The 24,034-nt window shown below is 37.4% G+C and overlaps 2 protein-coding genes across 9 annotated transcripts in view; one reads left to right on the forward strand and one right to left on the reverse strand.

Moving 5' to 3' along the window:
- DONSON (DNA replication fork stabilization factor DONSON) lies at window positions 1–22,282 on the forward strand. Of its 6 annotated transcripts, XR_013449591.1 has the most exons (12): window positions 1–409; window positions 1,164–1,244; window positions 2,810–3,013; window positions 3,952–4,130; window positions 4,720–4,898; window positions 5,719–5,800; window positions 5,916–6,020; window positions 6,493–6,691; window positions 7,966–8,178; window positions 8,989–9,134; window positions 15,530–15,626; window positions 22,086–22,282. XR_013449591.1 is itself a non-coding variant. In XM_078077086.1 (11 exons), the coding sequence occupies exons 1-10, from the start codon at window positions 89–91 to the stop codon at window positions 9,124–9,126; spliced, it is 1,701 nt and encodes a 566-aa protein (XP_077933212.1). In that variant the 5' UTR covers window positions 1–88; the 3' UTR covers window positions 9,127–9,134; window positions 22,086–22,282. The 6 variants fall into 6 exon arrangements, 5 of the variants coding, with proteins under 5 accessions (XP_077933212.1, XP_077933236.1, XP_035943387.1 ...); XM_078077086.1 differs by lacking the exon at window positions 15,530–15,626; XM_078077110.1 differs by lacking the exons at window positions 15,530–15,626; window positions 22,086–22,282 and adding an exon at window positions 19,351–19,734.
- Window positions 9,992–24,034, reverse strand: part of SON (SON DNA and RNA binding protein) — a 32,330-nt gene continuing 18,287 nt past the window's right edge. Inside the window, exons 7-12 of one of the 3 annotated variants that reach the window (XM_036087482.2) lie at window positions 19,728–19,838; window positions 18,487–18,603; window positions 14,129–14,276; window positions 11,847–11,918; window positions 11,624–11,739; window positions 9,992–11,057 (exon numbers count right to left, since the gene is read on the reverse strand). In XM_036087482.2, coding sequence (XP_035943375.1) covers window positions 10,899–11,057; window positions 11,624–11,739; window positions 11,847–11,918; window positions 14,129–14,276; window positions 18,487–18,603; window positions 19,728–19,838 — 723 coding nt within the window. In that variant the 3' untranslated portion in view covers window positions 9,992–10,898. Of the gene's footprint in view, window positions 11,111–11,623; window positions 11,740–11,846; window positions 11,919–14,128; window positions 14,277–14,948; window positions 15,029–18,486; window positions 18,604–19,727; window positions 19,839–24,034 lie in introns of those variants that run through there. The other 2 variants (XM_036087483.2, XM_036087484.2) reach the window with 2 other exon arrangements.

The raw sequence follows: 24,034 nt of genomic DNA on the forward strand, positions 1-24,034 counted from the left end.
GGGGCGGGGCCACGTCGGGGGCGGGGCCGGCGCGCGCGGGAAGCGCCAGCGGGGAGGCCGGCCGGCCCCTCTGCGTGAGCCGCGCGTTATGGCCCTTTCGGTGCCTGGCTACTCGCCCAGTTTCAGGAAGCCTCCCGAGACTTTGCGGCTCCGACGGAAAAGGGCCCGGAGCCGGGGGGCGGCCGCTTCACCCGGCGAGCAGCCCGAGCCGGCGCCCCGCCGCGCCGCTCTGGCGGCCGGGCTGCTCCTCCGCCCCTTCCCGGCGGCGGCGGCGGCGGCGGTGGGCAGAGGCGGCGGCGGCCCGGCCGCGGCCCGCAGGAACCCCTTCGCCCGCCTGGACAACCGGCCTTCGGCCGCCGCGGAGCCCCCCGACGGGCCGCCCCGCGGCCAGCAGGAGGCGCAGGGCCCGGTGAGTGTCTTCGGGCCTGGCCGGCGACGGGCTCTCGTAGTGCGGGAACTCGGCTGTGAACTAGGGCAAGTTCTCGCGGTCGAGGGGAAATGGGCGCGGAGAGTGGTACCCGCCGCGGTCGCCGGGCCGTGAGCATTGGGAGGGGCGGCTCTGAAAGGTGGGCTTTGTGTGGAGTGCGCCCCGCGAGCGGCTCCGTCGGCCGGCCTGAGGGAAGCGTAGGACACGGGGGCGCGCCCCCCCTCGCCCCGCGGTCCAGCCCGGGGGCCCGGGTCGGAGGAGCTTGAGCCGCAGCGTCCTGGGGGTTAGAGATCCCTGGGAGGACGGCTCGAAAAATCCTGGAACAACTCATCCAGGAAGGCCACTGCTCGATGGGAAGATTACAGGAGACCCTCCTTCCCTGCGTGATTCAGAGCCTCCCTTCTCACGCGCTCGAAAATAATTCTGGAGATGGAGGAGTGTTGAGTCCTGGGGTCCGAATTTCCTAGCATTTTCTTACCCCAAAGCCTTTCGGAACTTTTGATTTGAGATTTCTACATCAATTATTAGACGCACATATCACCGGCCTCCCCCCACACACACACCCAATTTTGATAGTAAAGTTCAGACACAAAACTGGAACACTGATCTAGTGATTTGCATGTGAATTCCCGCACTTGGCATTTATTGGGAACTTGTATGCCGGGTGAGGCTCTGTACGTACTAACGCAAACTCAGCATCACTTAGGATTAAAAAGGACCGTTGTTTTCCCCTCAGTTTCTGGATTCTAATCAGGAAAATGATTTGCTGTGGGAAGAGAAGTTTCCTGAAAGAACAACCGTTACTGAATTACTCCAGGTAATAGTTTTTAAATGTTAATAGAATGTATGTCCTTATAACCTAAATTCATACCTCTCAGAAACGTTTACTTGGAAAATAGTTTTGCGCAGAGTGTTGAGGGAGTGATCATCTGCCAGGGATGAAAAGATGGCATCAGCACCCTAATGGACTTTGTCTGATGTAAAAATGTTGTTTCTAACGGTACCAACCTGAAGTTGCTGTAGATACAGGTTCTACCTCCAGCTGTTGTTATGCTGTTCCTCTGTGGGTGGTGACAGCTCCAGCTCGTCACTCCACACTCAGCTGCTATTTGAACTTAGTCCTTAACTGAAGCTTCAAACAAAATCCCCAAATTACCTCCACAGGTTGTGGCGTATCACCGAACCTTGCTGACACCACCACAACGCACACACTCCTGATACCATGCCCCGGGGATTCCTGCTGTGATAGTTTAGCAGATACATTGTTTATCCTGATAGGAGCAGGCTAGAAGAGCTAAGACCCACTCTCCCTTTCATGTAAATAGGTGACCTTCACAGGGTCTGTTAGAAATAGTACCCCCGCCCCCAGGGGCGCCTGGGTGGCTCACTTGGTTAAGTGACTGCCTTCCGCACCTGTCATGATCCCCGGGGTCCTGGGATCGAGTCCCGCATTGGGCTCCCTGCTCAACAGGGAGCCTGCTTCTCCCTCTTCCACTCCCCCTGCTTGTGTGCGCGCTCTCTCTCTCTGTCAAATAAATAAATAAATAAAATTTTTCAAAAAAGAAAAAAAATAGTTCCCCCTTACCTGTTATTTTTTTGTGATGCCACCTCAAAGAATCATTGTAAAGTGGAGAAAATTGACTTGAAAGGACAGCAGAACAGTTTGGAAGGAAATTTTGAGATCAGGAAATGTTTTTTTACATATGGCCTCTTAAGAGCCCTGAGTTTCCTACAGGAGCCGCTTAGCCCTGGTTCCAGAGTTTTAGAGGCTTAAAAGGTGCTTTTTAAATACTTGGGGGGGCCCCTGAGTGGCTCAGTGTGTTAAGTGTTTAACTCCTGATTTCGGTTCAGATCATGATCTCAGGGTTGAAAGATTGAGCCCCGAGTTAGGCCCCACACTCAGCAGGGAGTCTGCTTGAGGTTCTCTCCCTCTCCCTCTGCTCCTCCCTGCCCCCTAAAATAAATAAATAAATAAATCGTTTAAAAAATAATAAAACATTTGGAAGGTTTTTGCTTTGACAGCAAGATCAATAGTAGATTTTTTTTAAATTATGATTATGGAAATAGTACATACCTCTTGTAACTAAACTATATACAACTATGTATAAACTAAAAGGTAAAATGTGCCCCTCCACCACTACCACCCATAACAACAATAAATCCCCGCTTCCCAGAGAAAACCACTGTCAACAGTTTAGTGTAGCTCTTTCCAGAGTGTTTCATAGTGTGTAGTGTATTTTCAGGGTTACTTAAACAGTTTATAAAATTTTGACATTTCAGTGACCATGCTAGTCGATAAAATCTGTAGATTAAAGGGGTTTTTTGGTGTTTTGTTGTTTTTTTGGTACTCTAGTAATTTTTGTGTTCTTTGTTTTCTAAAAGACTCCACAAGGATCAGTCTCCAAATCTGATATTCCATCCTCAGAAAGTACTGAGTTACCTGCAGACTGGAGCATTAAAACTCGACTCCTTTTCACCTCTTCTCAACCCTTTACCTGGGCAGATCATTTGAAAGCACAGGAAGAGGCTCACGGTGTCATCCAGCATTGTAGGGCAACAGAAGTTACTTTGCCTCAAAGTATACAGGTAATTCTGAAGGAAAATAGGTATGTTTTAAAGTAACCAATTAATTGTAAAACATACTTCTCTGCAAAATGTCACAGATATTTCCTTCTATTAAGTTTTTCTTCTGACATTTAGACACACAAAGACTTGGGAAATTTTGTATTTCCTAAATGGTGCTTTCATGCAGTTTTTTCTGTCAGATTCAGTAATTGCCCATTGAATTTAGAGACCTGTCCTGAGAATTAATGTTATAGGCAGAAATTGTTTGAACTAAACCATTCTTTTCTGAGGCCTTTTGGGAAAGAAAATATAAGGGAAAGAAATGAAAAGCAATTGAGTAGGATTGCTAAGGCAGGTTGGTTATTCTGATTTTCTGATATGATGTATATTCTTTCTTTATACATACTAATCTTGCTACCTGGTTGATAGTCTGTTGTAAATATTGTAGTAGAGTTAATGAGTTCTAGAATGGTTTTGGAGGAATGTGATTGCTCAAACAGCTCATCGACTCAAACTAGGTTAAAAGTGATTACCTAAAAGAGGCCTTGGTACATCTTTTTTTAATACAGATCAGGATGATTTTTGATTTCCATTACCCATTTTTACTGGCTACTGTTGAAACAGTTGTGAGAGGAGAGGGGTTGAACATAGTATTACCTACATACAATATCAATCCCTACCCATACCACCCCACCCCCCATGATAACAGATAGCCGTTGTTCTCGGGAGAGCTGAGAGAATGTTCCCATCTGTATTTAAGTCTTCTTTCTGATACAGTTTAACAGACAATAAATGCTGGCAAGAATAAACTACATTTTAGCCCCTGTAACAGTTATTAATACTTTCCTATAGGAAACAGTGTCAAGATTCTGAGAATAAGTGGTATATATAGTGCTTTTTAATGAAATTTTATACTTCTAATGTGGCAAAAGCTGTCCGATATCATCTCTGGATTTTAGGATCCCAAGCTCTCCACTGAGCTCCGTTGTGCCTTCCAGCAGAGCCTTATCTATTGGCTCCAGCCTGCCTTTCCTTGGCTACCACTGTTCCCTCGCATTGGAGCTGATAGAAAAATGTCTGGAAAGATAAGCCCTTGGTCAAATGATGAAACCTTGCAACACATTTTAATGAGTGACTGGTAAGATTAAAAACTTGTGCATCCTAATAGTGAATTCTCATTTTATCAGTGTTCTCTCCTTATCTTCTTTACGATGTAGAAATGTGTAGTGGTAAAAAGATCTCTGTGTCCTTCTGAATTATTTTTTCTAAACTGTTAATAACTAACATTTAAACTGTTCACTTTTTTTTTTTTTTAACTCTTATTCACTCTTCATGCAATTGTGGAATTACGTATAAGTGTTACATAAATATATACGGGCATTCTTTTATGTTATTTCTTCTCAGTGGTTGCCTCCTTTCTCATCAGCAGAAGCTGCTCAGAAAAGTCAGCAACCAGTTACCGATTGTGTTTTGTTTAAAGAAAAAATGTTGAGTGTTTAAGCGGTAAACACTATTTATTAAAGTATTTAGAAGTCATCAGTGAGTCCCATGACCAGTTTTAGTCCTGTAAAAGCCAAGTTATGTATGTAGTAGCAAAAATTCAAACCATTGTATGTAATATTTGTATTGTGTTTTCAATCAGGTATCAAACTGAATTATAAAAAACTAAATTTTCGATGTTAAGCTAAATATGTAAAAAATCTAAAGAAAATTTTGCTGCTTTATAGGTCTGTGAGCTTCACTTCTCTCTATAATCTGCTGAAGACAAAACTTTGCCCATATTTCTACGTTTGTACCTATCAGTTTACTATCCTGTTCCGCGCAGCAGGATTAGCAGGAAATGATGTAATCACAGCTCTCATATCTCCTACAACTAGAGGCATAAGAGAAGCTATGAAAAATGAAGGTAAAACTATTGGCTTAAAATGAGACTACCCCCACTATATATTAATTACTTTCCCTAAAAGCTAAAATTTGAATTGTCTTTTTACCAATTGAATTGTCTTTTACCAGTTATACCTATATTTTTTAAGAAACATTGTCTTTATTTCTGATTTTTTTTTTTTTTTTCAGAAAAGATTTAAGCTGTCCCTTATGCATAGCTTTAAGTTAATGGTATTCCCGTCTATATGACCAACACATATTGAGCTGGGAAGTTCCCATCTGAATATACTCCTCTAGAAATTCCTTGATGGTACAAATTACCTACCCCCTTTTTAACAACAATTTTCCAACTGGGTCAGTCATTAATGATCATGAAATCTATTTAGTAGGCTCAATCAGCACTTTAGGAAAGAGTACCGCATGTAGTGAGAGTATGTATTGTTGAAAGAGGGTGTGTGTGTGTGTGTTGTGGGCTACTGTCAAGAAAGCTTGAAAGTTATGCCTTAATAGATCAAGTGTAGGGGTGCCTGGGTGGCTCAATCGTTAAGCGTCTGCCTTCAGCTCAGGTCATGATCCCAGGGTCCTGGGATCAAGCCCCGCATCGGGCTCCCTGCTCGGTGGGAAGCCTGCTTCTCCCTTTCCCACTGCCCCTGCTTGTGTTCCCTCTCTCGCTGTGTCTCTCTCTGTCAAATAAATAAATAAAATCTTTAAAAAAAAAAAAAAGATCAAGTGTAAAAGCTCAAATCTTCAGATTTCATACTCTCTAAAAGTAGGGCACACCTGTTAAGTTCTTTGAGATTATATTAAAGAAAACTTAGTTACATTTTTCTTTTCTCATGTAGGTATTGAATTTTCTCTGCCGTTAATAAAAGAAAATGGCCATGGGAAGAAAAAGGCATCTGGAACAAGCCTGGGACAGGGGGAGTATGTGATTAAAATCACCTTTTACGTCACCTAAGGACTTATGGACTCAGTGTAGTTGTTTTGTAGAGGGAACAGTTTTATGAAATGGAAACTCTTAACTCTAACAATTTTCTAGGGAACAAGTAATCAGTGATGAGGATGAAGATGAAAGTTTTTCCTGGCTGGAAGAGATGGGTGTGCAAGATAAAATTAAAAAACCAGACATACTCTCTATCAAGCTGTATCCTTCAGTTGTGTTAACTACAGTTGGTTTTCATTGAATTAAGTTAGTGAACTATATATGTAATACTGATTGACAGCTTTATTTGACTGTAATCTTAAATTATCTTAAGATCATATTTAAACTAATTCTCCATCATGATATTAAATAACAGACTCCCTAAGTACCAGTAAATTGTGAACAATTATTACTAAACTGTTTTTTTTTTTAATGAAAACATTCCATATAGAGCATGTTTTTGACTAGAGAAGAAATTAGTTTTTGTTAGGTGTCAACTTCTAGCAAATTCAAATGGTCAAAGAGAAATTTTGATGTAAACAGGTGCGTTATAATTGCAGCAGAGTTGGGGGTAGCAAGAGTATTTCCAGTTCCGAATGGAAAGAAAGGGTCCAAGGTTATTCAGGATCAAGATGACTGTTTTTTCCATTGGTATGGGATTTAAATTTGCAAGTTCCTTGATTGTCATCTTCAGACGTAAAGAGAAACATGAAGTGCAAATGGATCACAGACCTGAGTCTGTTGTGTTGGTGAAGGGAATGAATACCCTTACGTTGCTGAATTTTTTGATCAACTCTAAGAGTTTAATTGCTAGCTCAGGTCCACAGGCAGGACTTCCACCAACCCTCTTATCGCCTGTAGCTTTCCGAGGTGCCACAATGCAAATGCTTAAGGTAATGAAAAGGGGGGAAAAAAATCCACACTAATCCTCATAAACTAGCCTTTTAAGAAGAAATCAAGAACAAATTCTTGTATGGTGCAGATTTTGTCTTTGCTTTCCTCCCAGTAAAAAAAATTCATTGATATAAAGGTATATCAAAGGAATTACATGAAAATACAGTAATTATATGAAATGTTTTATTTGAATTACATGAAAATCGTTTTTTCTGACTGAATAAATATGATTGGCAACAAAAGAATTTTGCCATATGGAAAAGTTGCTTAATCTCATTTTGTCTCATTTCTTAACCAATTAAAGAACCTAGCCAAGATTGTTAGGTTACATTATTAATGTCAAAACCTGAATCATGGGTAAGTGAAAAGAATAGCTGTATATTGATAGTGATGAAAAAAATGACGCGTGTAAATACAAAATACATAGTGAATGTTACTAGCAATAGAATTATTTACTTTTAAAAACAGAATTTATTCTTATATTTATTTGCCCAATATTCTGCATTGAAAACATATTACCAAATTGGGATGGGAGGTGGGCAAAAAGGGGTAAAGGGGAGTGGGAGTTGAGTGCTTCCAGCTATGGAATAGAGTAAGTCAGGGAAATGAAAGTCACCGCATAGGAAATATAGTCAGCGGTACTGTAATAGCACTGCATGGTGACAGATGGGAGCTACACTTAATGAGCATAGCATAATGTGTATAGTTGTAGAATCACTGTTGTACACCTGAAACTAATGTAACATTGTGTGTCAACTGTACTTCCATTAGAAAAAATTGTAATAGGGGAACCTGGGTGGCTCAGTCATTAAGCAACTGATTCTTAGCTCAGGTCTTGATCTCAGGGTCATGAGTTCAAGCCCCAAATTGGGCTCCATGCTGGGTATGGATCCTACTTAAAAAAAATTTTTTTTGATAAAAAAGTGTATTACTAAATCAGATACCATATGAAAAATCATAGTCTCTAAAACATGCATAAACCGAGTCATAATTTGGAGAAGATGTGCTACAGATGGAGAATTAAAACTTTTACTCCCATAGCGTTCTTGGGCGGTCTTGTGCACTACTGTATGCTATGATCACAAGCGTAGTAGCTACTGTCACCATACAGTGCTATTAAAATACCACTGACTATATTCCCTCTATGCTGTACCTTTTAGTCCGTAACTAATAAAAAGGAAAACCCAAATGAAGTTACTGAACAAGTCTTTAGCTAGGGACAAAAAAGCTTGAGAGATGGTGACCATAATTTTTTCTTTAAATTTTCTTGAAGGCACGAAGTGTAAATGTGAAGACACAAGCTGTTTCTGGATACAAAGATCAATTTAGTTTGGAGATTACAGGTCCTGTCATGCCTCATTCTCTACATTCTGTAACCATGCTACTCAGATCTTCACAAAAGGGGTCATTTTCTGCTGGACTGTATACACATGAGCCAACTGCTGTATTTAATACCTGCCTGCCAGTGAATAAAGTACTGGATAAGGTAAGTAGACAGCTGTATGCGTATTTTATTGTAGCTCGTTTCCTCAGATGCAAGAAATCAGTGATTTACAATGAGCCAAACTTGTATCTCAGCTTATTAAACTATACTATTTATCAGTGCTAATTACTAAGATGAAGGGATAAGATTTGGTTTTTTTAAGGTAAATTTTATGAATTTAGGTGGTTGTACTCAACGACTAAAGAACTTCCCAAACAAAAAGGCAAGTTATGTTCATGACCATCTCAGATCCACAAATTAATAGTACCTGATTCTTTTATTATAAACAACTATGGGTATTTAACCAGTATTTGCTTTTAATTTTGGACATAGTTAGGTTTTTATTTACAGGTATTAAGACCTTTAAAATTGCCTCATGCTTTTATCATTTGCCAGACTTCTGAAAATAACCAAAATTATTTGTGGATGCTATTGTATGTGAAAATTTTTAGGGTCAACTTCTATTGATAATGAACTGCCTTTATCTTATAAGCAAATGATTAAGGCAGGTTATTTGTCAAAGTTCCCATGGTGATTACTAAAATGAGTGTCCAGGGGCACCCAGCGGACTCAGTTGGTAGAGCATGTGACTCTTGATATCAGGGTTCTGGGTTCAAGCCCCACATTGGGCATGCAGGCTACTCTAAAATAGAAAGGGGAACCTAAGCTGGTTCAGCCGGAAGAGCATGCAACGCTTGCCAGGGTCATGAATTCAAGCCCCACACAGAGATTACTAAAAAATATAAAAATAAAAGTAATGAGTGTTCAAAGACTGATGTGCTTTTTAACTAACTAGAGTACAAATTTCCACAGGAGACTGTTCATGAGGAGCTTGCTAACTGTGGGTTGCATCCTAAGACTCTGGACCAACTCAGTCAAACACCAATACTGGGAAAATCATCTTTAAGGCATGTGGAAATGAGTGACTACGTTTATAATTGGAGATCCTGAACACCAAAGTAAGCCTAAAAGGAATCTTTGAGGAAAAAGCCTTCTAGCAAGGAAATTCAAGATTGTTATCCCTTTGGCTCTAAAGTTCATTTTGAAGTTAAAGGAATATAACTATCTTTAAAATATTCAAATATTTATAAATGTTAACCTTTTAATTTTTATTACATGCGTTAAGCAATAGGATTAAGATTTTTAAATCAGCCTATTTTTTAGTATTCTGATTAGATCATTCAGATATGAAGACAACTCCCAACTTTTTAAAAACATCAGTAACTTGAGACTTCCAGACCCTTACAACCTAATTATAAACTGAGTAGAAAACTGAATGTCATGAATGTCAGTGTTTCCTTGCAACTGGGAAATTGAAGCTAAATTACTATCCGTTATCTCCTGGCATTGTGACTGATGGCATCAGGGCAGAACTGTACTTGATAAATCACCTGCAATTATACGCAGGTTCTAGCTTTATAAAGATACACAACAAATGTAGAAATTTATCTGCTGAGCTGATTGTTGATGTGTCTACTTAGTTGCTGCTTTCCTTCTGATTTATAATTCCTTTATTCTCAAATATATTAAATTTGGCTTTTTAATGCATGTTAATTCAGATAAGGGTATTTTGTATTCCACATAGAATAGTGTTAATTGTAATGTATGCTCAGCTGTCATGGTAAAGTAGTATTTATTGCTCTGGGGTGTGTGGGTGGATGGGTGGGGGTGTGAGTGTGTGTGTGTGTGTGTGTGTATAATTCAGATTTTCTTAAAAATAAAAGTACTTAGAAATCAAAAGCACTGGGTAAAGAAATAACAGTATTTAGTGAAGAAGTATGTGTTCACTTTATGATCCAGAAAATAAAACACCACATTTATTCCAGAGAAGTTTATATTTGGGCCTTAAGCTTTTGAAAATAAAGTTTAGAGACATAGCATTATGAATACCACTGTAATACACATGAAATATTCTATCAGACCCTAAAAATTAACATAAACTTAAACTTTCTCATAGTCAACAAAATAGTGGCTGGGTGCCGATTTTATTAGATAAGTTGGTTACAGCATTTTAATTATCATTTAACGTCTATCTAGGTGTAGCTGAAATTCAAAATGCACATCAAAGTAAAACTATATCACAACTCAATGCCATACTAAATGTACTTGGCCTCTGCAGAATTCTAATCGGACTTCATTTTGACTCCCTTCTCATGGCCCAAGTGGCTTTGATGGGAATGCAGGACTTAGTGCAGATCATCACACAACATACCACTTTCTTTTTATAACCTCTACAAAATTTTAAGGGGAGATGGTGGCTATTAGCCCTGTGGAACAGATCTTGCTTGATTACCTCAGTAACACTGGCCCAGTATCTGTCCAGCAGAACCCATTGTGAACTAGTACAAGGTGCACAGCCCTTCACTGATTACAGGCAAGTGTTACAGCAGCCTAGCCATAAGGAAGGGAGGTTACATCATAGTACAAAATACAGTATAAAAGCGTTATTTAACATTCCACACTGAAGATTACGGATGCCTTCAAACAATCGTTTGGATGTTAGCCACTTAAACAAATACATCACTAAGGTAAACAATATAAACATACCAAAACCCTGTATGGTTAAATACAATTTCCATGGTACAAAAATCAAAGCCTGGAGATGTTTGTACAGATTGCTTTTTACACAATGTCTTAAATTGCCAAATATTTACAACATTAAAGAGGAAATACATTTTGATGCAGAGTAAAATTATCTGAAATGATTAATATAAAACCTCAATCTATCTACGTGAGGCACTCCTGAAGCAAGTGGCATTAGCCATGAGGTCCTTTGGTACAAGGCCCATTGCTTGAAGAACCACAGTAGCTGCTGTGGCTTTAGCATGCTTCTTATTAGGGCTGGCAAAGCTGGGCTGGTAAGCGCTTCCATTTATCAATACCTATTCAAGAAAAACATACAATTGGGCTGGTAAGGGCTTCCATTTCTCAATACCTATTCAAGAAAAACATACAATAAGAACAGCATCAAACTTTAATATCTATTAGCTTTGTATTTTTTCACTAAATGCTAGAAAAATAATTTACAAAAATATAAACCCCACACTATGTAAGTCAAATTAATCTCAACCCAGAAGCAGCAAATCATTTGGGAAAAGGGACTGCAAATTAAAAGCAGGTCTCCAAACGGGGGGGAGGGGGGTGGAGAAAACCCTGATAAAACTATAAATTAATTCCCCATGTTCCATTAGAAAATGTCAACAAACTGTTCACCAGATTTTTGCCCACATCTTTCCCTCCAACATTTTTGAAAACCAGGATATTAACAGGTCATATTAAAGTATACTTAAATATTTAAGAACCCAAAAAACCTACCACTTCTACCCACACATACATATTCACTCCCAACCCACAATGTATCATCCTGTGACCATTCAATGCCTATCCCTCACCCACTAAGTCATCAAATTAATAGGGGTATACAATTAATGCAGAAATTCATATTTACCCTAAAGAGAAAATGTTTGCGATGATCTGGGCCACTATCATGGACCAAGAGAAATTCTGGTGGTTGCCACCTTCTCTTATTACAGATTTCCATCAAAGCAGACACAGGATGTTTGCCTGCAGAGGAAAAAATAACCATTTGTTAATTATTTTCACTATCTGTGGCAAAGAATTATGAATTCAAGGTGGGGATGGGACAAGAGGAAATTAAAACGTACTCTCACCTGACAGATCTTTCATTGCAGCAGAGAAGTTTCCGGACCTCTTTTGTGCTCTTTCTCCTACTGCAACAAGACCTTTAAAATAAAAAGCCAGTGTTCACTGAATAAACTCCAAAGCATCATTTTAAAATTATAATATACAATGATTCCCTCTACAGGAATCTGAATCTCAACCTATGCCTTCTAATAAAATATTCAACTCCCACTACCCTTGATTTTTATATAATTTGACTTGTTTTCCTCTATTTCAATATGTAAACCTATATACTTTATGTTCATATACCTTGGTACTAGAAGTTGTATAAAAAAAATCAAATGTTCAGAGAACACAAAAACTTAGTATATGAATAGTGCCATATTTAACATCTCCAGGACTGTTCCTTTGTAAGTTGAAAAAGTAGTGGCTGTTTATTACAAGTGATTTCTAAAGGCTTCCCATCCCTTAAAACACAATGCTCAGTTAATTAAGTTACCCAAAAGGTGAGGATTTCAGGCCACACATCCCAAACAATTAAAAGTGAGAAGGTGTCTCTATAAATGGGTCTATATTTTTCTCAGCAAACAACCCCTTTCTGACTTATCAAATGAACATGTTCACAGAAGACAGACGATCTCACTGCATGACCTCCCTTCCCAATGGGATCTCACTGTATTACTAGCCAAAATCCATGCTTTCCTGCTTCCATTTTTCCTAGAACTTTCAATCAGTTCTTCACTAATTCTGCTAGTATGCTTCTCCAAACCCAACACCTATTACACAATTCCAACGAGGATGTTCCCTGGAATTACATAATGCATTCACAGATGTTTTCTTCCAATCACCTTTTATGACACAAAAAAATCTATTCAACTTGTGTAAGTAAGACAGTGTCAATGTGACATCAGTACAATATCCTTTTCTAATTTAGAGTTTGAATTAATGCTACAGCACAGAATGATTCTCATGCTATTTTCAGCCTACTGGAGAATCATTACATTAAATCCCTCCAATTTGGGGGGGGGGGGAATGGCATCACAGTATTCTATGTGGATGACAATATAGAAATTCTGATGCAAAACATTTTATAAGACACACAATTTGGTCTGAGCTAATTGGTTTCTAAATTCACTGACACAGAATAATTTAATTGCATTAACTTCAACTTACCTTTCTGACTGCAAAGATAAGGAAAATTAATTCCACTTTTGAACTTTCCAGTTCTTAAAAATCAGGCTTATACAAGCTATTGAAATCACACTGAGCTGACAGCCCAGCCCCATCTGATTCTATGTAAGACGTTAATCCAAGGGAAGAAATTACTTAAAAGGTACCAATTGGCTGTTATCAATGAGCACTAAACGTATATATATATACATGTATATCTGTATTTTTTTTAATGGGGGGGGGACAGAGAGAGAGAGAATCCCAAGCGGGCTCCACACCTAGTGTGGAAACCTAATGCAGGGCTCAATCTCAAGACCCTGAAGATCATGACCTGAGCCGAAATCAAGAGTCAAATGCTTAACTGACTGAGCCACCCAGCTGCCCCCCAAGTATATTTTTAATACTTAGCAACTGCATGCAGGCTGTGTAAACAGATCTACATCTGAGTAGCATAATAAAGATTTTTAAAAGTTCCAAGGTTCCCCAAGCACAAGGCAAAATGAAGAGCTGACACTGCTATCAGCAACTGGTCTACTATTCTCCAGCGCCAACCCCAGAAAACTCAATTACAGAGCTTTAAAAAAGGGACATGCCAAAGGGGTATATAGGATGAAGACAAAACAGCACTCTAAAAGGAAATAAGGAGAATATGTGGGATAAAATATCTGAGAAAGGAAAAAAACACAGCCCAGAAACAAAGACAAGTATATGTTCCCTGTCGAGAGAAAACAAAATGGGGATACCGTTTACTAAAACTATTGGAATTTCTAGTTGAAATTTCAATCACACTGATATATGCACATTTCCATAATATTTAAAACTAACATTAAGACCATCTTTTAGCTCAAAATAGTGACTCCCATCTATATCTATACAAGCTGCCACAAATGGGTAAAACTTTCGTTTCCTAAACAAACAGCTGTAGATATGCTACAGTTAAGCATCACGGACATCAAAATCTAGGAAGGTTATGTTGGAAAAAAAAAAATTTTTTTTTAAAAGAGGCGCCCAGCTGGCTCTGTCAGTAGAGCATGACTCATGATCTCAGGATTGTAAGTTCAAGCTCATATTGGGCACAAAAGAAGTAGGACAGTTAATGATCAAAGGAGGTATAATCAACATTCCCAAAACAATGTGTTACCTTTTCGGTCTGTCTTAAAATCAACTAGGATAGGTTCCTTATTTCCTTCTTTGTTTTTTCCTAATCCTTCTCCTTCTCTCCAGCCCATTTTTCTCATCAAAACGGCTCCCATTCCTCCAGTTACTGGGGCTGCTCTTAAGAACTGATCCTATCCAAAGAAAGAAAGGTAAAATGTCCCCATTTCACAGTTAGAATTTGACTACAAACTCAGTGTTAACTTAAAAAAAAAAAATCTTATTTTACTTCTAGATCTGATATAGCAATTAAATTTTAATTTCTATACTTAATATACATACTGTAGTGTGGATGTTCTAAGTATTTTCACATTAACATAATAATATTTTGAAAGTCAAATGAGGCAAATAAATGGCAGTTTAAAACAGTGGCCCTCATGCCCCCCTCCAAAAAAAAAAAAAAAAAAATTAGAACACTCCTGTTTTCGTCCACTATTTAGGTTCACTGGTATCTCTTCTTAGCTTGCAAAATAAAAAGAAGGCAATGTTAAAACAGTCAAATATTAATTGTCCCAGGTGTACCTAGTTAATGAATAAAGCCCAGAAATCATTTAGAAATAGTTTGGACACTGAAGAAGCATACTGTTAACATCCCAAGTTTTCTTCCCCATTCTACCATAAAGCAAGTATAAATATTTTACTTAGAAAATCCCTATGAAGCAAAAAGATAACTCTTTATATTTACACAGTAAGAAATGGACAGTCACATAAAATACCCTGTCATTATACCAAACTGAAACTGAATTCTTTTAAAACCTAGCGTGATGTTAAAAGACTTGTAAAAAACTCCTTAAGCGTTTACATACCTAGGCCTCGGTGGCAGCAGTGTTGTGAATAGTAGGGCTGGCACTGACCGGGGCAAGAAGACAGCTACAAGGATTTGGCCCTGAAACAAGTTTCCATACAGAGGGGTGAAAGTTCACAGGTTATTCTGTGAACAGTCATCTCTCTTGTATCCAACCCACTGAACCATAATTTCCATCAAAGCAGCAAACCACTTAATGTCATAAGATGCACAACTATATACATTAGCATGGTCAACAGTCATTTTCATACATTAATAAATAAATAGGCGATGCCTCTATTTTAAAGGACATCCATGTACACAAAACAAATTCTACTGTTGATTTTTATGGTCGTTTTTTTTTTAAATTTGTAACATCTCCAAATCCTGCTTTACCTCCCCTTGTTATTAAATTTTTGAGTTACGTTCTCTAGCAAATATATAGCAAAAGTCATTAACTTATCAACAGAGGGAGTCAAAACTTTTGGTAGCTCTGGAAAGAGTATGCATTGTTTCCTGTATTGATAAGTTAATACTAAATTTTTTAAATCTTGTTTTTACACAGTAGTAAAACTGTATCATCTTATTTTTTTTTTTCCCCAGCTTTGTAAATTATATGCTGGGGAGAAAGCATGCCAATGATGTGTGACTAGACATTAAGTTCAACAAGGTGCTCTGATGGAAGGAGGCAGCTGTGGAGGTAAAAACATACCCCTGGTTCAGTTCCTTATGTGGTGCAGGCCATGCAGTGTTGATGTATAAAGAGAAAAGTTAGCTGATGCTTGGATATCAACTGCCTTGTTGCTACACACCTACAGTGACTTTTACTTACTTCCAGGTTCATCCGCCCCTCTTTTCCAGGCAACACTCCTAAAAAAAAGGGCAACTGTGCAGAGTATAACGCAAATTCCCAAATAACCCAGGCTTCCAACTCGGCTTCCATTCTCTACTATCTTCATGTTTCTTTAACCCCTGTGTGTATACAGTTCACCAAAAAGCTGCTTACTCTAATGAAACTATTAATAGTAAACAAAACCCATCGGGTCATGTCCAAATCATTTAATTCCAAAAAATCAAGGTTCTTTTAAATCAATTACCAGTTAAAAATGTTTTACTGACAAAGAGTAGTAACAGTAAAACTCTCATTCTTTTTCATCTAAGAATATACTACCACAAACTAAAAAGAATATGGAGAATGTTGGCATTCCAAGGGGTTTTTAGCATAGAAGAGGGTGTTGGGCTATAGCAAGGCAAGAAAAGCTATATGATCACTGAAAAAGTTTGCTAAACGCAATAAACATTTTGTGGTATTTGACAGTGAAGATAAATGCTAAATTTTCAGCTAAGGACTTTTCCACATTTTTATAAATGTTCCTTCCTTCGTATCAGTAACAAATGTTCTTCTGTAAACATATAAATGGGAGTTTTTCTGAAAGCACAGCTTTCTTATTATTATTTTAAAAACTTCTCTGATGAACACATATCATTTATCGAAATGACTTACATAACATTTAACATAATGTGAACTATTTAAAACCTGTCAACTGCCTACAAGACTGGAAGTCAAAAAAAAAATTAAGGGAAAGTTTGCAGGAAGCCAATTTAATCATTAAGAGATTCATTTTTGCAAGTTATGTTAACATGATTTTTAGAACTATATAAGCATTATGGATCAGTACTTCATTATACAAATGAAGTCCAAAATTTTGCAATGGAATAGCATTCAGAAGTTTCTACCTAATAATGTTCAAGACTATTTAATTTTTATGTGCCTAACCACCCACATAAGCTTCAAGTCTAACCTTCTGAAATACTGAGCACCCAAGCTTCAAGATTAAATAGTATTAAAGAATTAAAACTATTCAAAAGGTGTATAATTATAATTCTTCCCAATGAGATGAGAGCCATTTTCAAATACTACACAAATCACTATATTTTTAAACACTGTAATATAGTTAAGTCCAAAATGAACTCAAAACTTAAAATATTTTGCTAGATTTTCATTTTTTCTAACACCAATCCCTAGTAAATTGCAATTTATAATTACCTAGTAAAAGTTGTAAATTTTTCATAAATCTGACCATATACTCACTATACACCTATTAGTGCAACTACCCCCCCCCCAAAATGGCAGGCAAACTGAGGATACCATGTCTTATATTAATTTGTTAATAAGAGGGTCATTAGAGATAATGCTATCAAAATTGAAATATTATGAGATTAAAAGAGCCGAAGCAACCAAAATCTCATTTTGCCGAAATTCAGTTCATTCCCTGGGCATCACTGCAATTCTTCATAGGTGCCCGTCACGCTATTAATTACCACCCTGTGAAGCAGTAATAAGGACTTGTCTTCTCATGACACTTGGAGACTGAAATTCCAAGTGATTACTTGCCCATGATCACAAAAGCAGTCAGGAGTACAGCGGGATAAAGAAACCTTCCCAATCCTTTAGACCACGCAGCCTCCCAGTTTCAGCACTGCCATGCTGCCAGTACTCCTGAAACAAATTTCCCATCACCCATCCAACCAAACCACATCCCTTCACCAGAAGGCATTTCTTTAGAAAGCCCTTCTTAACCACCTAAGACTCCCCCAACAATGAGGCAGCCGTAGGTGGAGTTCACAGGTCTCACTGCAGGAATCTGAAACCAGGAGCACCTACATCTTCACATCACGAGGCGTCCGTCCTCTCCCTTGAATTTAGGTCTTATTTTATCCTGTTTTGTTCATGAGATCAGTGGTTCTCAAATTGAGCCTGTGGATCACCAGAGGCCACCAGGGCCTAAATGGTGGTCCACAGATAGTATCCTCCGTCCCCACCCCGCCCCCTTCACCACCCCTTCAGCACTGCCCACCCCCCCCACACACACACACACTCCAGCCCTCCTCCCCAGCCTTCCAGTCCCATGGCAAAATCACCACATGCAGTGCTAATACTGGGGCCTCCCAACCAACTTGCTGTAACCGGCAGCTGACAACCATAGGGATCGGGGGCTGGAGGTCACCAGAGGGGTGAGGAATAAGGGCCAAGAGAGCTTACAAGAGGGCACAGGCACTAAGGAAGGGGAAAGAAGGACAGAGGAATAGAGAAATGGAAAAATTGGGATGGTAAGAGGGCTCTTGGGGGCAGTGATCCACCAAAAATAAACCTGTAATAAAGTATCCCATGATGAGAAAAAATTTGAGAACCACTGCTTTGAAATCATTAGATTAGTAGTCCAACAGGAACTGTGGAACATTCTGAACAGCACCTGAGATACACTGTTAGCTTTCAAAACAGTTTTAAAAAACCACCCCCAAAAAACCAGCAGCAGCAATACAGAAATAACTTGAGGATATAAACGGAGCGGCTCTTAAGCCATATTTATACATTTGCCAGTCTCACAAATCAGGTCCATCTTCAGTGTCCATCCTAGAGTATACACACATAGCAAATCTACTCATGAACTTTGGTTAAAGTCACTGGCCTCTTCGTGCATTTTTAATAAAACATTTTCTAAAAAAAAAAAATCTTAACTTTGTACTTGGCCACTTTCGTATGTGCAGATGTTGTGTACCTTTTTAATCCAGGCTTGGGCACCAGTATTAGCCAACTGTTCTTGTGTTAGAACCTGTACTCCCGTACTTCCGGTGAACTGACCAGGAATGGAGTTCAGCTGAGCCCAGGCATCAATCTGAAGGAAAAAAAGATGCCTCAATTAACTATGTAAAATTACTTATCTAATCAAAATCCCACTGGTTTATTTCACCACACGAAATGGTTTATTTTGTTCTTGAAAAGGCTAAGTAAGACTTAAAACTTCAACTTTTAAAACAGTATGCTGAATTTATACATATTTAAAATTGTTTTCTTAAACACTCCAGAGAAGCACTTTGGTAACATTCAGTGGGTCCCATTAATAACAAGATTTGAGATGTATTTCTAACAACTAAAAAGTATAACTATAATACTCATTCTTCAAAATATCACATGGATACATGAACACGGAAGAGAGTTCATACAGCAAAGGATCCCCGCCCTCTGCTTATGTACGTATAGAAATGTCATAATCACCTGAGTTTTTAACTACCTTCTTTGTGGTATTAGAAATCCAGAATAAATTCAAGAGACATGTTTAAGGAGTAATAAATACAGGAAATTGTTCAAACACATAAAACAGTTTTTTAAAACTGAGCACTACGTTAATCACCATCATTTACTGCGATGGTTAAAGAATCAGTTGTCCGTCCTCCACACATTCACTGCACACTGGTCTCGTCAGGCAGTGGTATTTCCTTATCTGTCTTAAAGTGTATTTACTGTTTCTGTACAGATCTACCAAAGGAATGTAGAAGACAAATGGAAAAGCTTCCACTGTTAAAAATATAGACTCTGGACTCAGACTGCCTAATCACTTTTTTTTTTTTACTTTTAATTCCAGTATAGTTAACATACAGCATCATCTTCATTTCAAGCTGACCAACCAGTTTTCCTCCGCTGGAAACTGGGAAATCATAATAGTACCCACATCTCACAGGGCTACTATGGGTGCATAGCTACTTTTAGACACCAACTTACGAACTCTGTAAGGGCATGGAATTTTCTCTATTTTACTTTCCTAAAGAGTTCCTGCCACACAGCACACAATAAATACTTACTAAATGAATGATCATGCCCCAAATCACTTTCATTTAAAATACGCTAATAATGCCAAATTATTTCCTTGGATTTTTAACATTTCAACAGCATGCCACAGACTTAGCTTATCTCACAACTATCTAATTAAATTCTCACTCAGACATTAGAACTGCTACATACCCGTTCCTGAGCTCGATTTAACATGCTCATGGCTTCAAGGTCAAATGCATTCTCACTGAGTCTTTTCTGAGCAAGTGCCCGCTCACTCATTGCTGTTGAGATGTCCACAGGCTAAGAAAGAAAACATAGATAATTATCTCAACTTACGATAGACCCCCTAAATTCTAAAAAGTGCTCTTATCTTTAGCTGCTGCATGTCAAAAATAAAATAGTCTTACAAATTAATAATCTTGAAAAGTACAGAGAAGATGCCAAAAAGTAAAGGAACCTTGGAAAGTAGACGAGGATTTAAGGTAAGTTACAAAGTATCAGAGGCAGTTGAACTCAACCCAAAATGCGATTTCATATTTTCTACTTTATCAAATTACAATCATAGAAAACTGCAAAGAACTTAAAACTCTCTAGCTTTCACTAACAAGTCATTTACAAAAAACTGAGAAATTTTGAACTATTTTTGAACTGTTATATGCATTAGCAGTTTTCATTTTACCTTACTTATTAGCATAACATTCAGAAGTAATAAGCAAGGTTCTTGAATAAGCAAGCAGAAAACCACTATCCTATCAGTGGCCTCTCCTTCACTCATCCACACATCTTTCCACCTTCTTGCAGATGCTCAGGGATAATTTGGTCTTAAGAACTCCACTTCTTCAAAAAATATTAAATAAATGATTTTTTGTTTTCAGTTTATATATATCAATGACCCAAATTAAAATAGTTCTGTGGGGGTACAGAACAACATGAACAAAAATACTTAAAATGAGGTATGTCTGAATAGACTTAGGTTTTCCTTTTCAAAGCTCATACCCTACCTGTAAAAACTTTGTGTTAAGCAGAGGTGACTTTATGGTTTAACTTTTTTAAATGCTTCATAATGTCCCAGGAAAATTCTTAAAGGTAATCTTTAGAACAAATTCCCAATTTATCAGTTTTGTGGAAGGCTCAACCATAAAAGGAAAATCAAGTATTTGATGTTCTTTTGTCTAATGTTAAGAGCTCATGTTGACTTATATCAACTTACCAATTCTTAATACTTTTCTTCTGACACAACTTAACCCATTAATATTTCCCAGTGATTGCACCCAAGAAAATTCATTTTCGGAAAATGTTTATTTGACATGGGAAGGTTTTCCTATATTCATTTACAAAGAATGATTAATGGGTACTGCTTGGATATGACAAACGTAAGAAGTCAGGACGATAAGTTAACAGCTAAGGATTTTTCTTAAAAAGCTAAGTAAAGGCTATCTGTAATTTAACTGTGTACTGCATATGAAATACTACTTCTAAAATAAAGACCTATATAGTAGAGAAGGGTATGTGACCACTTGAGAGTAATTCTATCTCATGCGTAAGAATTACTGATCTTCCTTTTCCTACCTTCAGAACCCCTTATTTTTCTATCATTCTTAGTTATCTTGCTGAATCATCTCATAATATTCTTCTAGCAAAATTAAATTTTTTCTTCCACACAGATTCTTATGTATTACCTTCTCAAAACGAAAGCAAAATGAATCGAACTCATTCTGTAATTGTACGGTTTATAGATCTCATGAATGAAAGATCTTAATTTCTTAGTTAATACAGTAAATTATCCATACTAATTAGAATATATCTGGGGCCTATAAAAAATAATCTAAGAAAAGTCACAATTAAACACTAAAAACTTTAGTGTCTTCACTTTTTACTTCTATTATAATTCTGATCAACTGCTAGCACTTTAAATGGGAACCCAGGTATCTTAGGCCGAAATTTACATTCCTTTGGCCTTAGATGTTTCCTAAAACTGTTAGGTGGGATTATCTATGTAATCTGAAGGTCCACCAAAAACATCTCAAATACTGTTCATTAACCTTACCCAAACTACTTTGGGTAGCAGTCTATACGTCTTTGAGGATGTTTAGGTATAAATGGGTTTTTATTCCAGAAAGTCTACGCTTATAGGAGATAATGAGGAAAATCTATCTACCCACCACCCCAGGCCCTAATTCCCAATTTCCCAACTATGAATTTAGCCATGAAAATGTAGTTAAGATGGCTCTGAAAGCTCCCAACTTTTCCAGAATAAAATTCTTCCCAACTGGAAAGCAAATCAATACACCTATCTTTGAATCCCTCCTTCTGAAAACATTTCTTCATACTTTTTTAAGTCTTTACTGACTAAGCAGATAACCTAAAGCTCTCGTCATTTATCCCCAGGATGAAACTTCATTCCAATCTCAGTAATACTTTGTTAAATTCACATCTCACGCTGAAAGAAATTTTAATATAGCAACCTTGATGTTTAATATAAATTTACTTTAGATAAAATTACAACTATTTTTTTCCTGAAGTAACACAATTTCATTTTTTCAACAGGCTTACCAAGTGAGCTGCAAGTTCATGTCAAAACCTTATTACCAGAGAGTAATTAATTTTATATTCGTATTTTTAAATGTGAAGAAATATACTCAAAATAAAATGAACCAGGATTATCTTAACCTCTTAAGGATCCTCAAGAGTTTGAATCAAAAAGCATGTTTCCAGGTTTTCAAGGTAATTCAAGATATGCAATAATGCACAAAAAGCCAAATATAATCCCCAAAGCATTAATACTCAAGGACTAGACCAAATGTTACATATCATTATTAAAATTCTTATAAAATATCAGAACTATTCTTTAGAACACTGGCCAGTATTATTCTCTACGATGACAGCTAAAGGGCACTTGAAATGTGGCTAGGGCAATTAAGGAACTGATTTTTCAGTGGCCAGTGACTACGACATTGGACTATATGGTGTGCGTGTTATGTGTATATGTATACAGTGGATTATACTACACAGTGAACTTTAGAGCCTTAACCATCTTTTAACGTTCCTCAGAAATAGGAATATGTGAAAGGTACCAAAGTCATGCTTTTTAGAAAGCCCTTCTAAAAACGAGGGGGGGGAAATCTTAAATCTCATAGAATACTACTGTCAAGTTGTCATCAACAAGCCTTTTTTGTTTCCCGATAGACTACAGATTTTCTAAGTCTAATTATGATACTATAGTAATATTTTAAGTATTATAATGGGGGGAAATGTTTAATTCCTTTAGGCCAGGACTTACTCTAAGAAGTAAAATCTACATAAAAGAGTATTCTGAATTATAATTCCAGTTCTCATACTAATAAAAACCTATCCAAGTTATTTCATCTCTCTACTACAGCAACACAGCAGATCACTTCTTCCATAATCTGAAAGTGTCAGGAATAATGAAATCCATAGTGTAACATGCATTTCATAACCCAAGTTATAACTGTGTACCTTCTGTATCTTCCTCATTTAAAAAACCCTAAGTCAAAAAAAAAAAAATCCTATGTCATTTACTTCCCCCTTTTGTCAACCCAACTATTTACATAAATATAACAATTACCTTAGGTATTTCTTAGAAAGTCAATGAAAGGATAGAAAAGGGCTAAAAAGAATTATTAGGAAGGGGTCAGTCAGATAAGGAAAATAAGCCCTGTAATATGAAAATTATTTTCTACAAAGATAATTGCAGGTATCTTAAAAGACAGTATAAAAGGAAACTTTTAATTGTAAGAACATGGAACTAAGAAAATGCATCTGACCTGTATGTAAAATAGGATTTTAAAATACTTAGCAAAAATTAACAAGTTACAAAGAGGTTCATATAGAAAAGAAGAGCACAACTACAAAAACAAAAACCACAAATACAGAATATCTCAGTTGTCATGTGTTGGTTTTTAAACCATGTATTATGAATCTTTTTATTACATTATATAGACTTCTCTAGTATAACTCTTATACATTTAATCTAAATAAACTACAATAACAAAACAAATAGATAACCTACTAAATGGTTCAAAGAAATTCAGTGTTAATCACCGAGGAAAATCTAAGGGAAGAATGAATAACAAGGCTGTATTTAACCATTCTACACTGCCAGGACCCGTGTGATTAATTTTCAATTAAAATTTACATCTTACCCCAAGCACTGAGCTTTCCTAAACTATAAATTTAAAACTTCTACACTTAAGAGAACTGTAGCTCCACTGGAATGTGGAAATATTTTTCAATAAAACAAACCAGGCACACTGCCTACCTCTGGATCTCTAAACATTTATGATTAATAGTAAACCCAAGGAAATTTTATGTCAAAGATTACATTTAAATCTTCTACCCAATAAGCCTCTAACTTGATTACCAAGAATGAGTGCCCCCAAGGACAATTTTTTAAATATTAGTTTTCCAACATTTTTGATTTCACTGTTTATGAATCAAATTCACACAAATATGGTCAAAGTTCTGTAGTCACTCCT

The sequence above is a fragment of the Halichoerus grypus genome, chromosome 1 (genome assembly GCF_964656455.1).
Source record: "Halichoerus grypus chromosome 1, mHalGry1.hap1.1, whole genome shotgun sequence".
Classification (NCBI taxonomy): Eukaryota; Metazoa; Chordata; class Mammalia; order Carnivora; family Phocidae; genus Halichoerus; species Halichoerus grypus.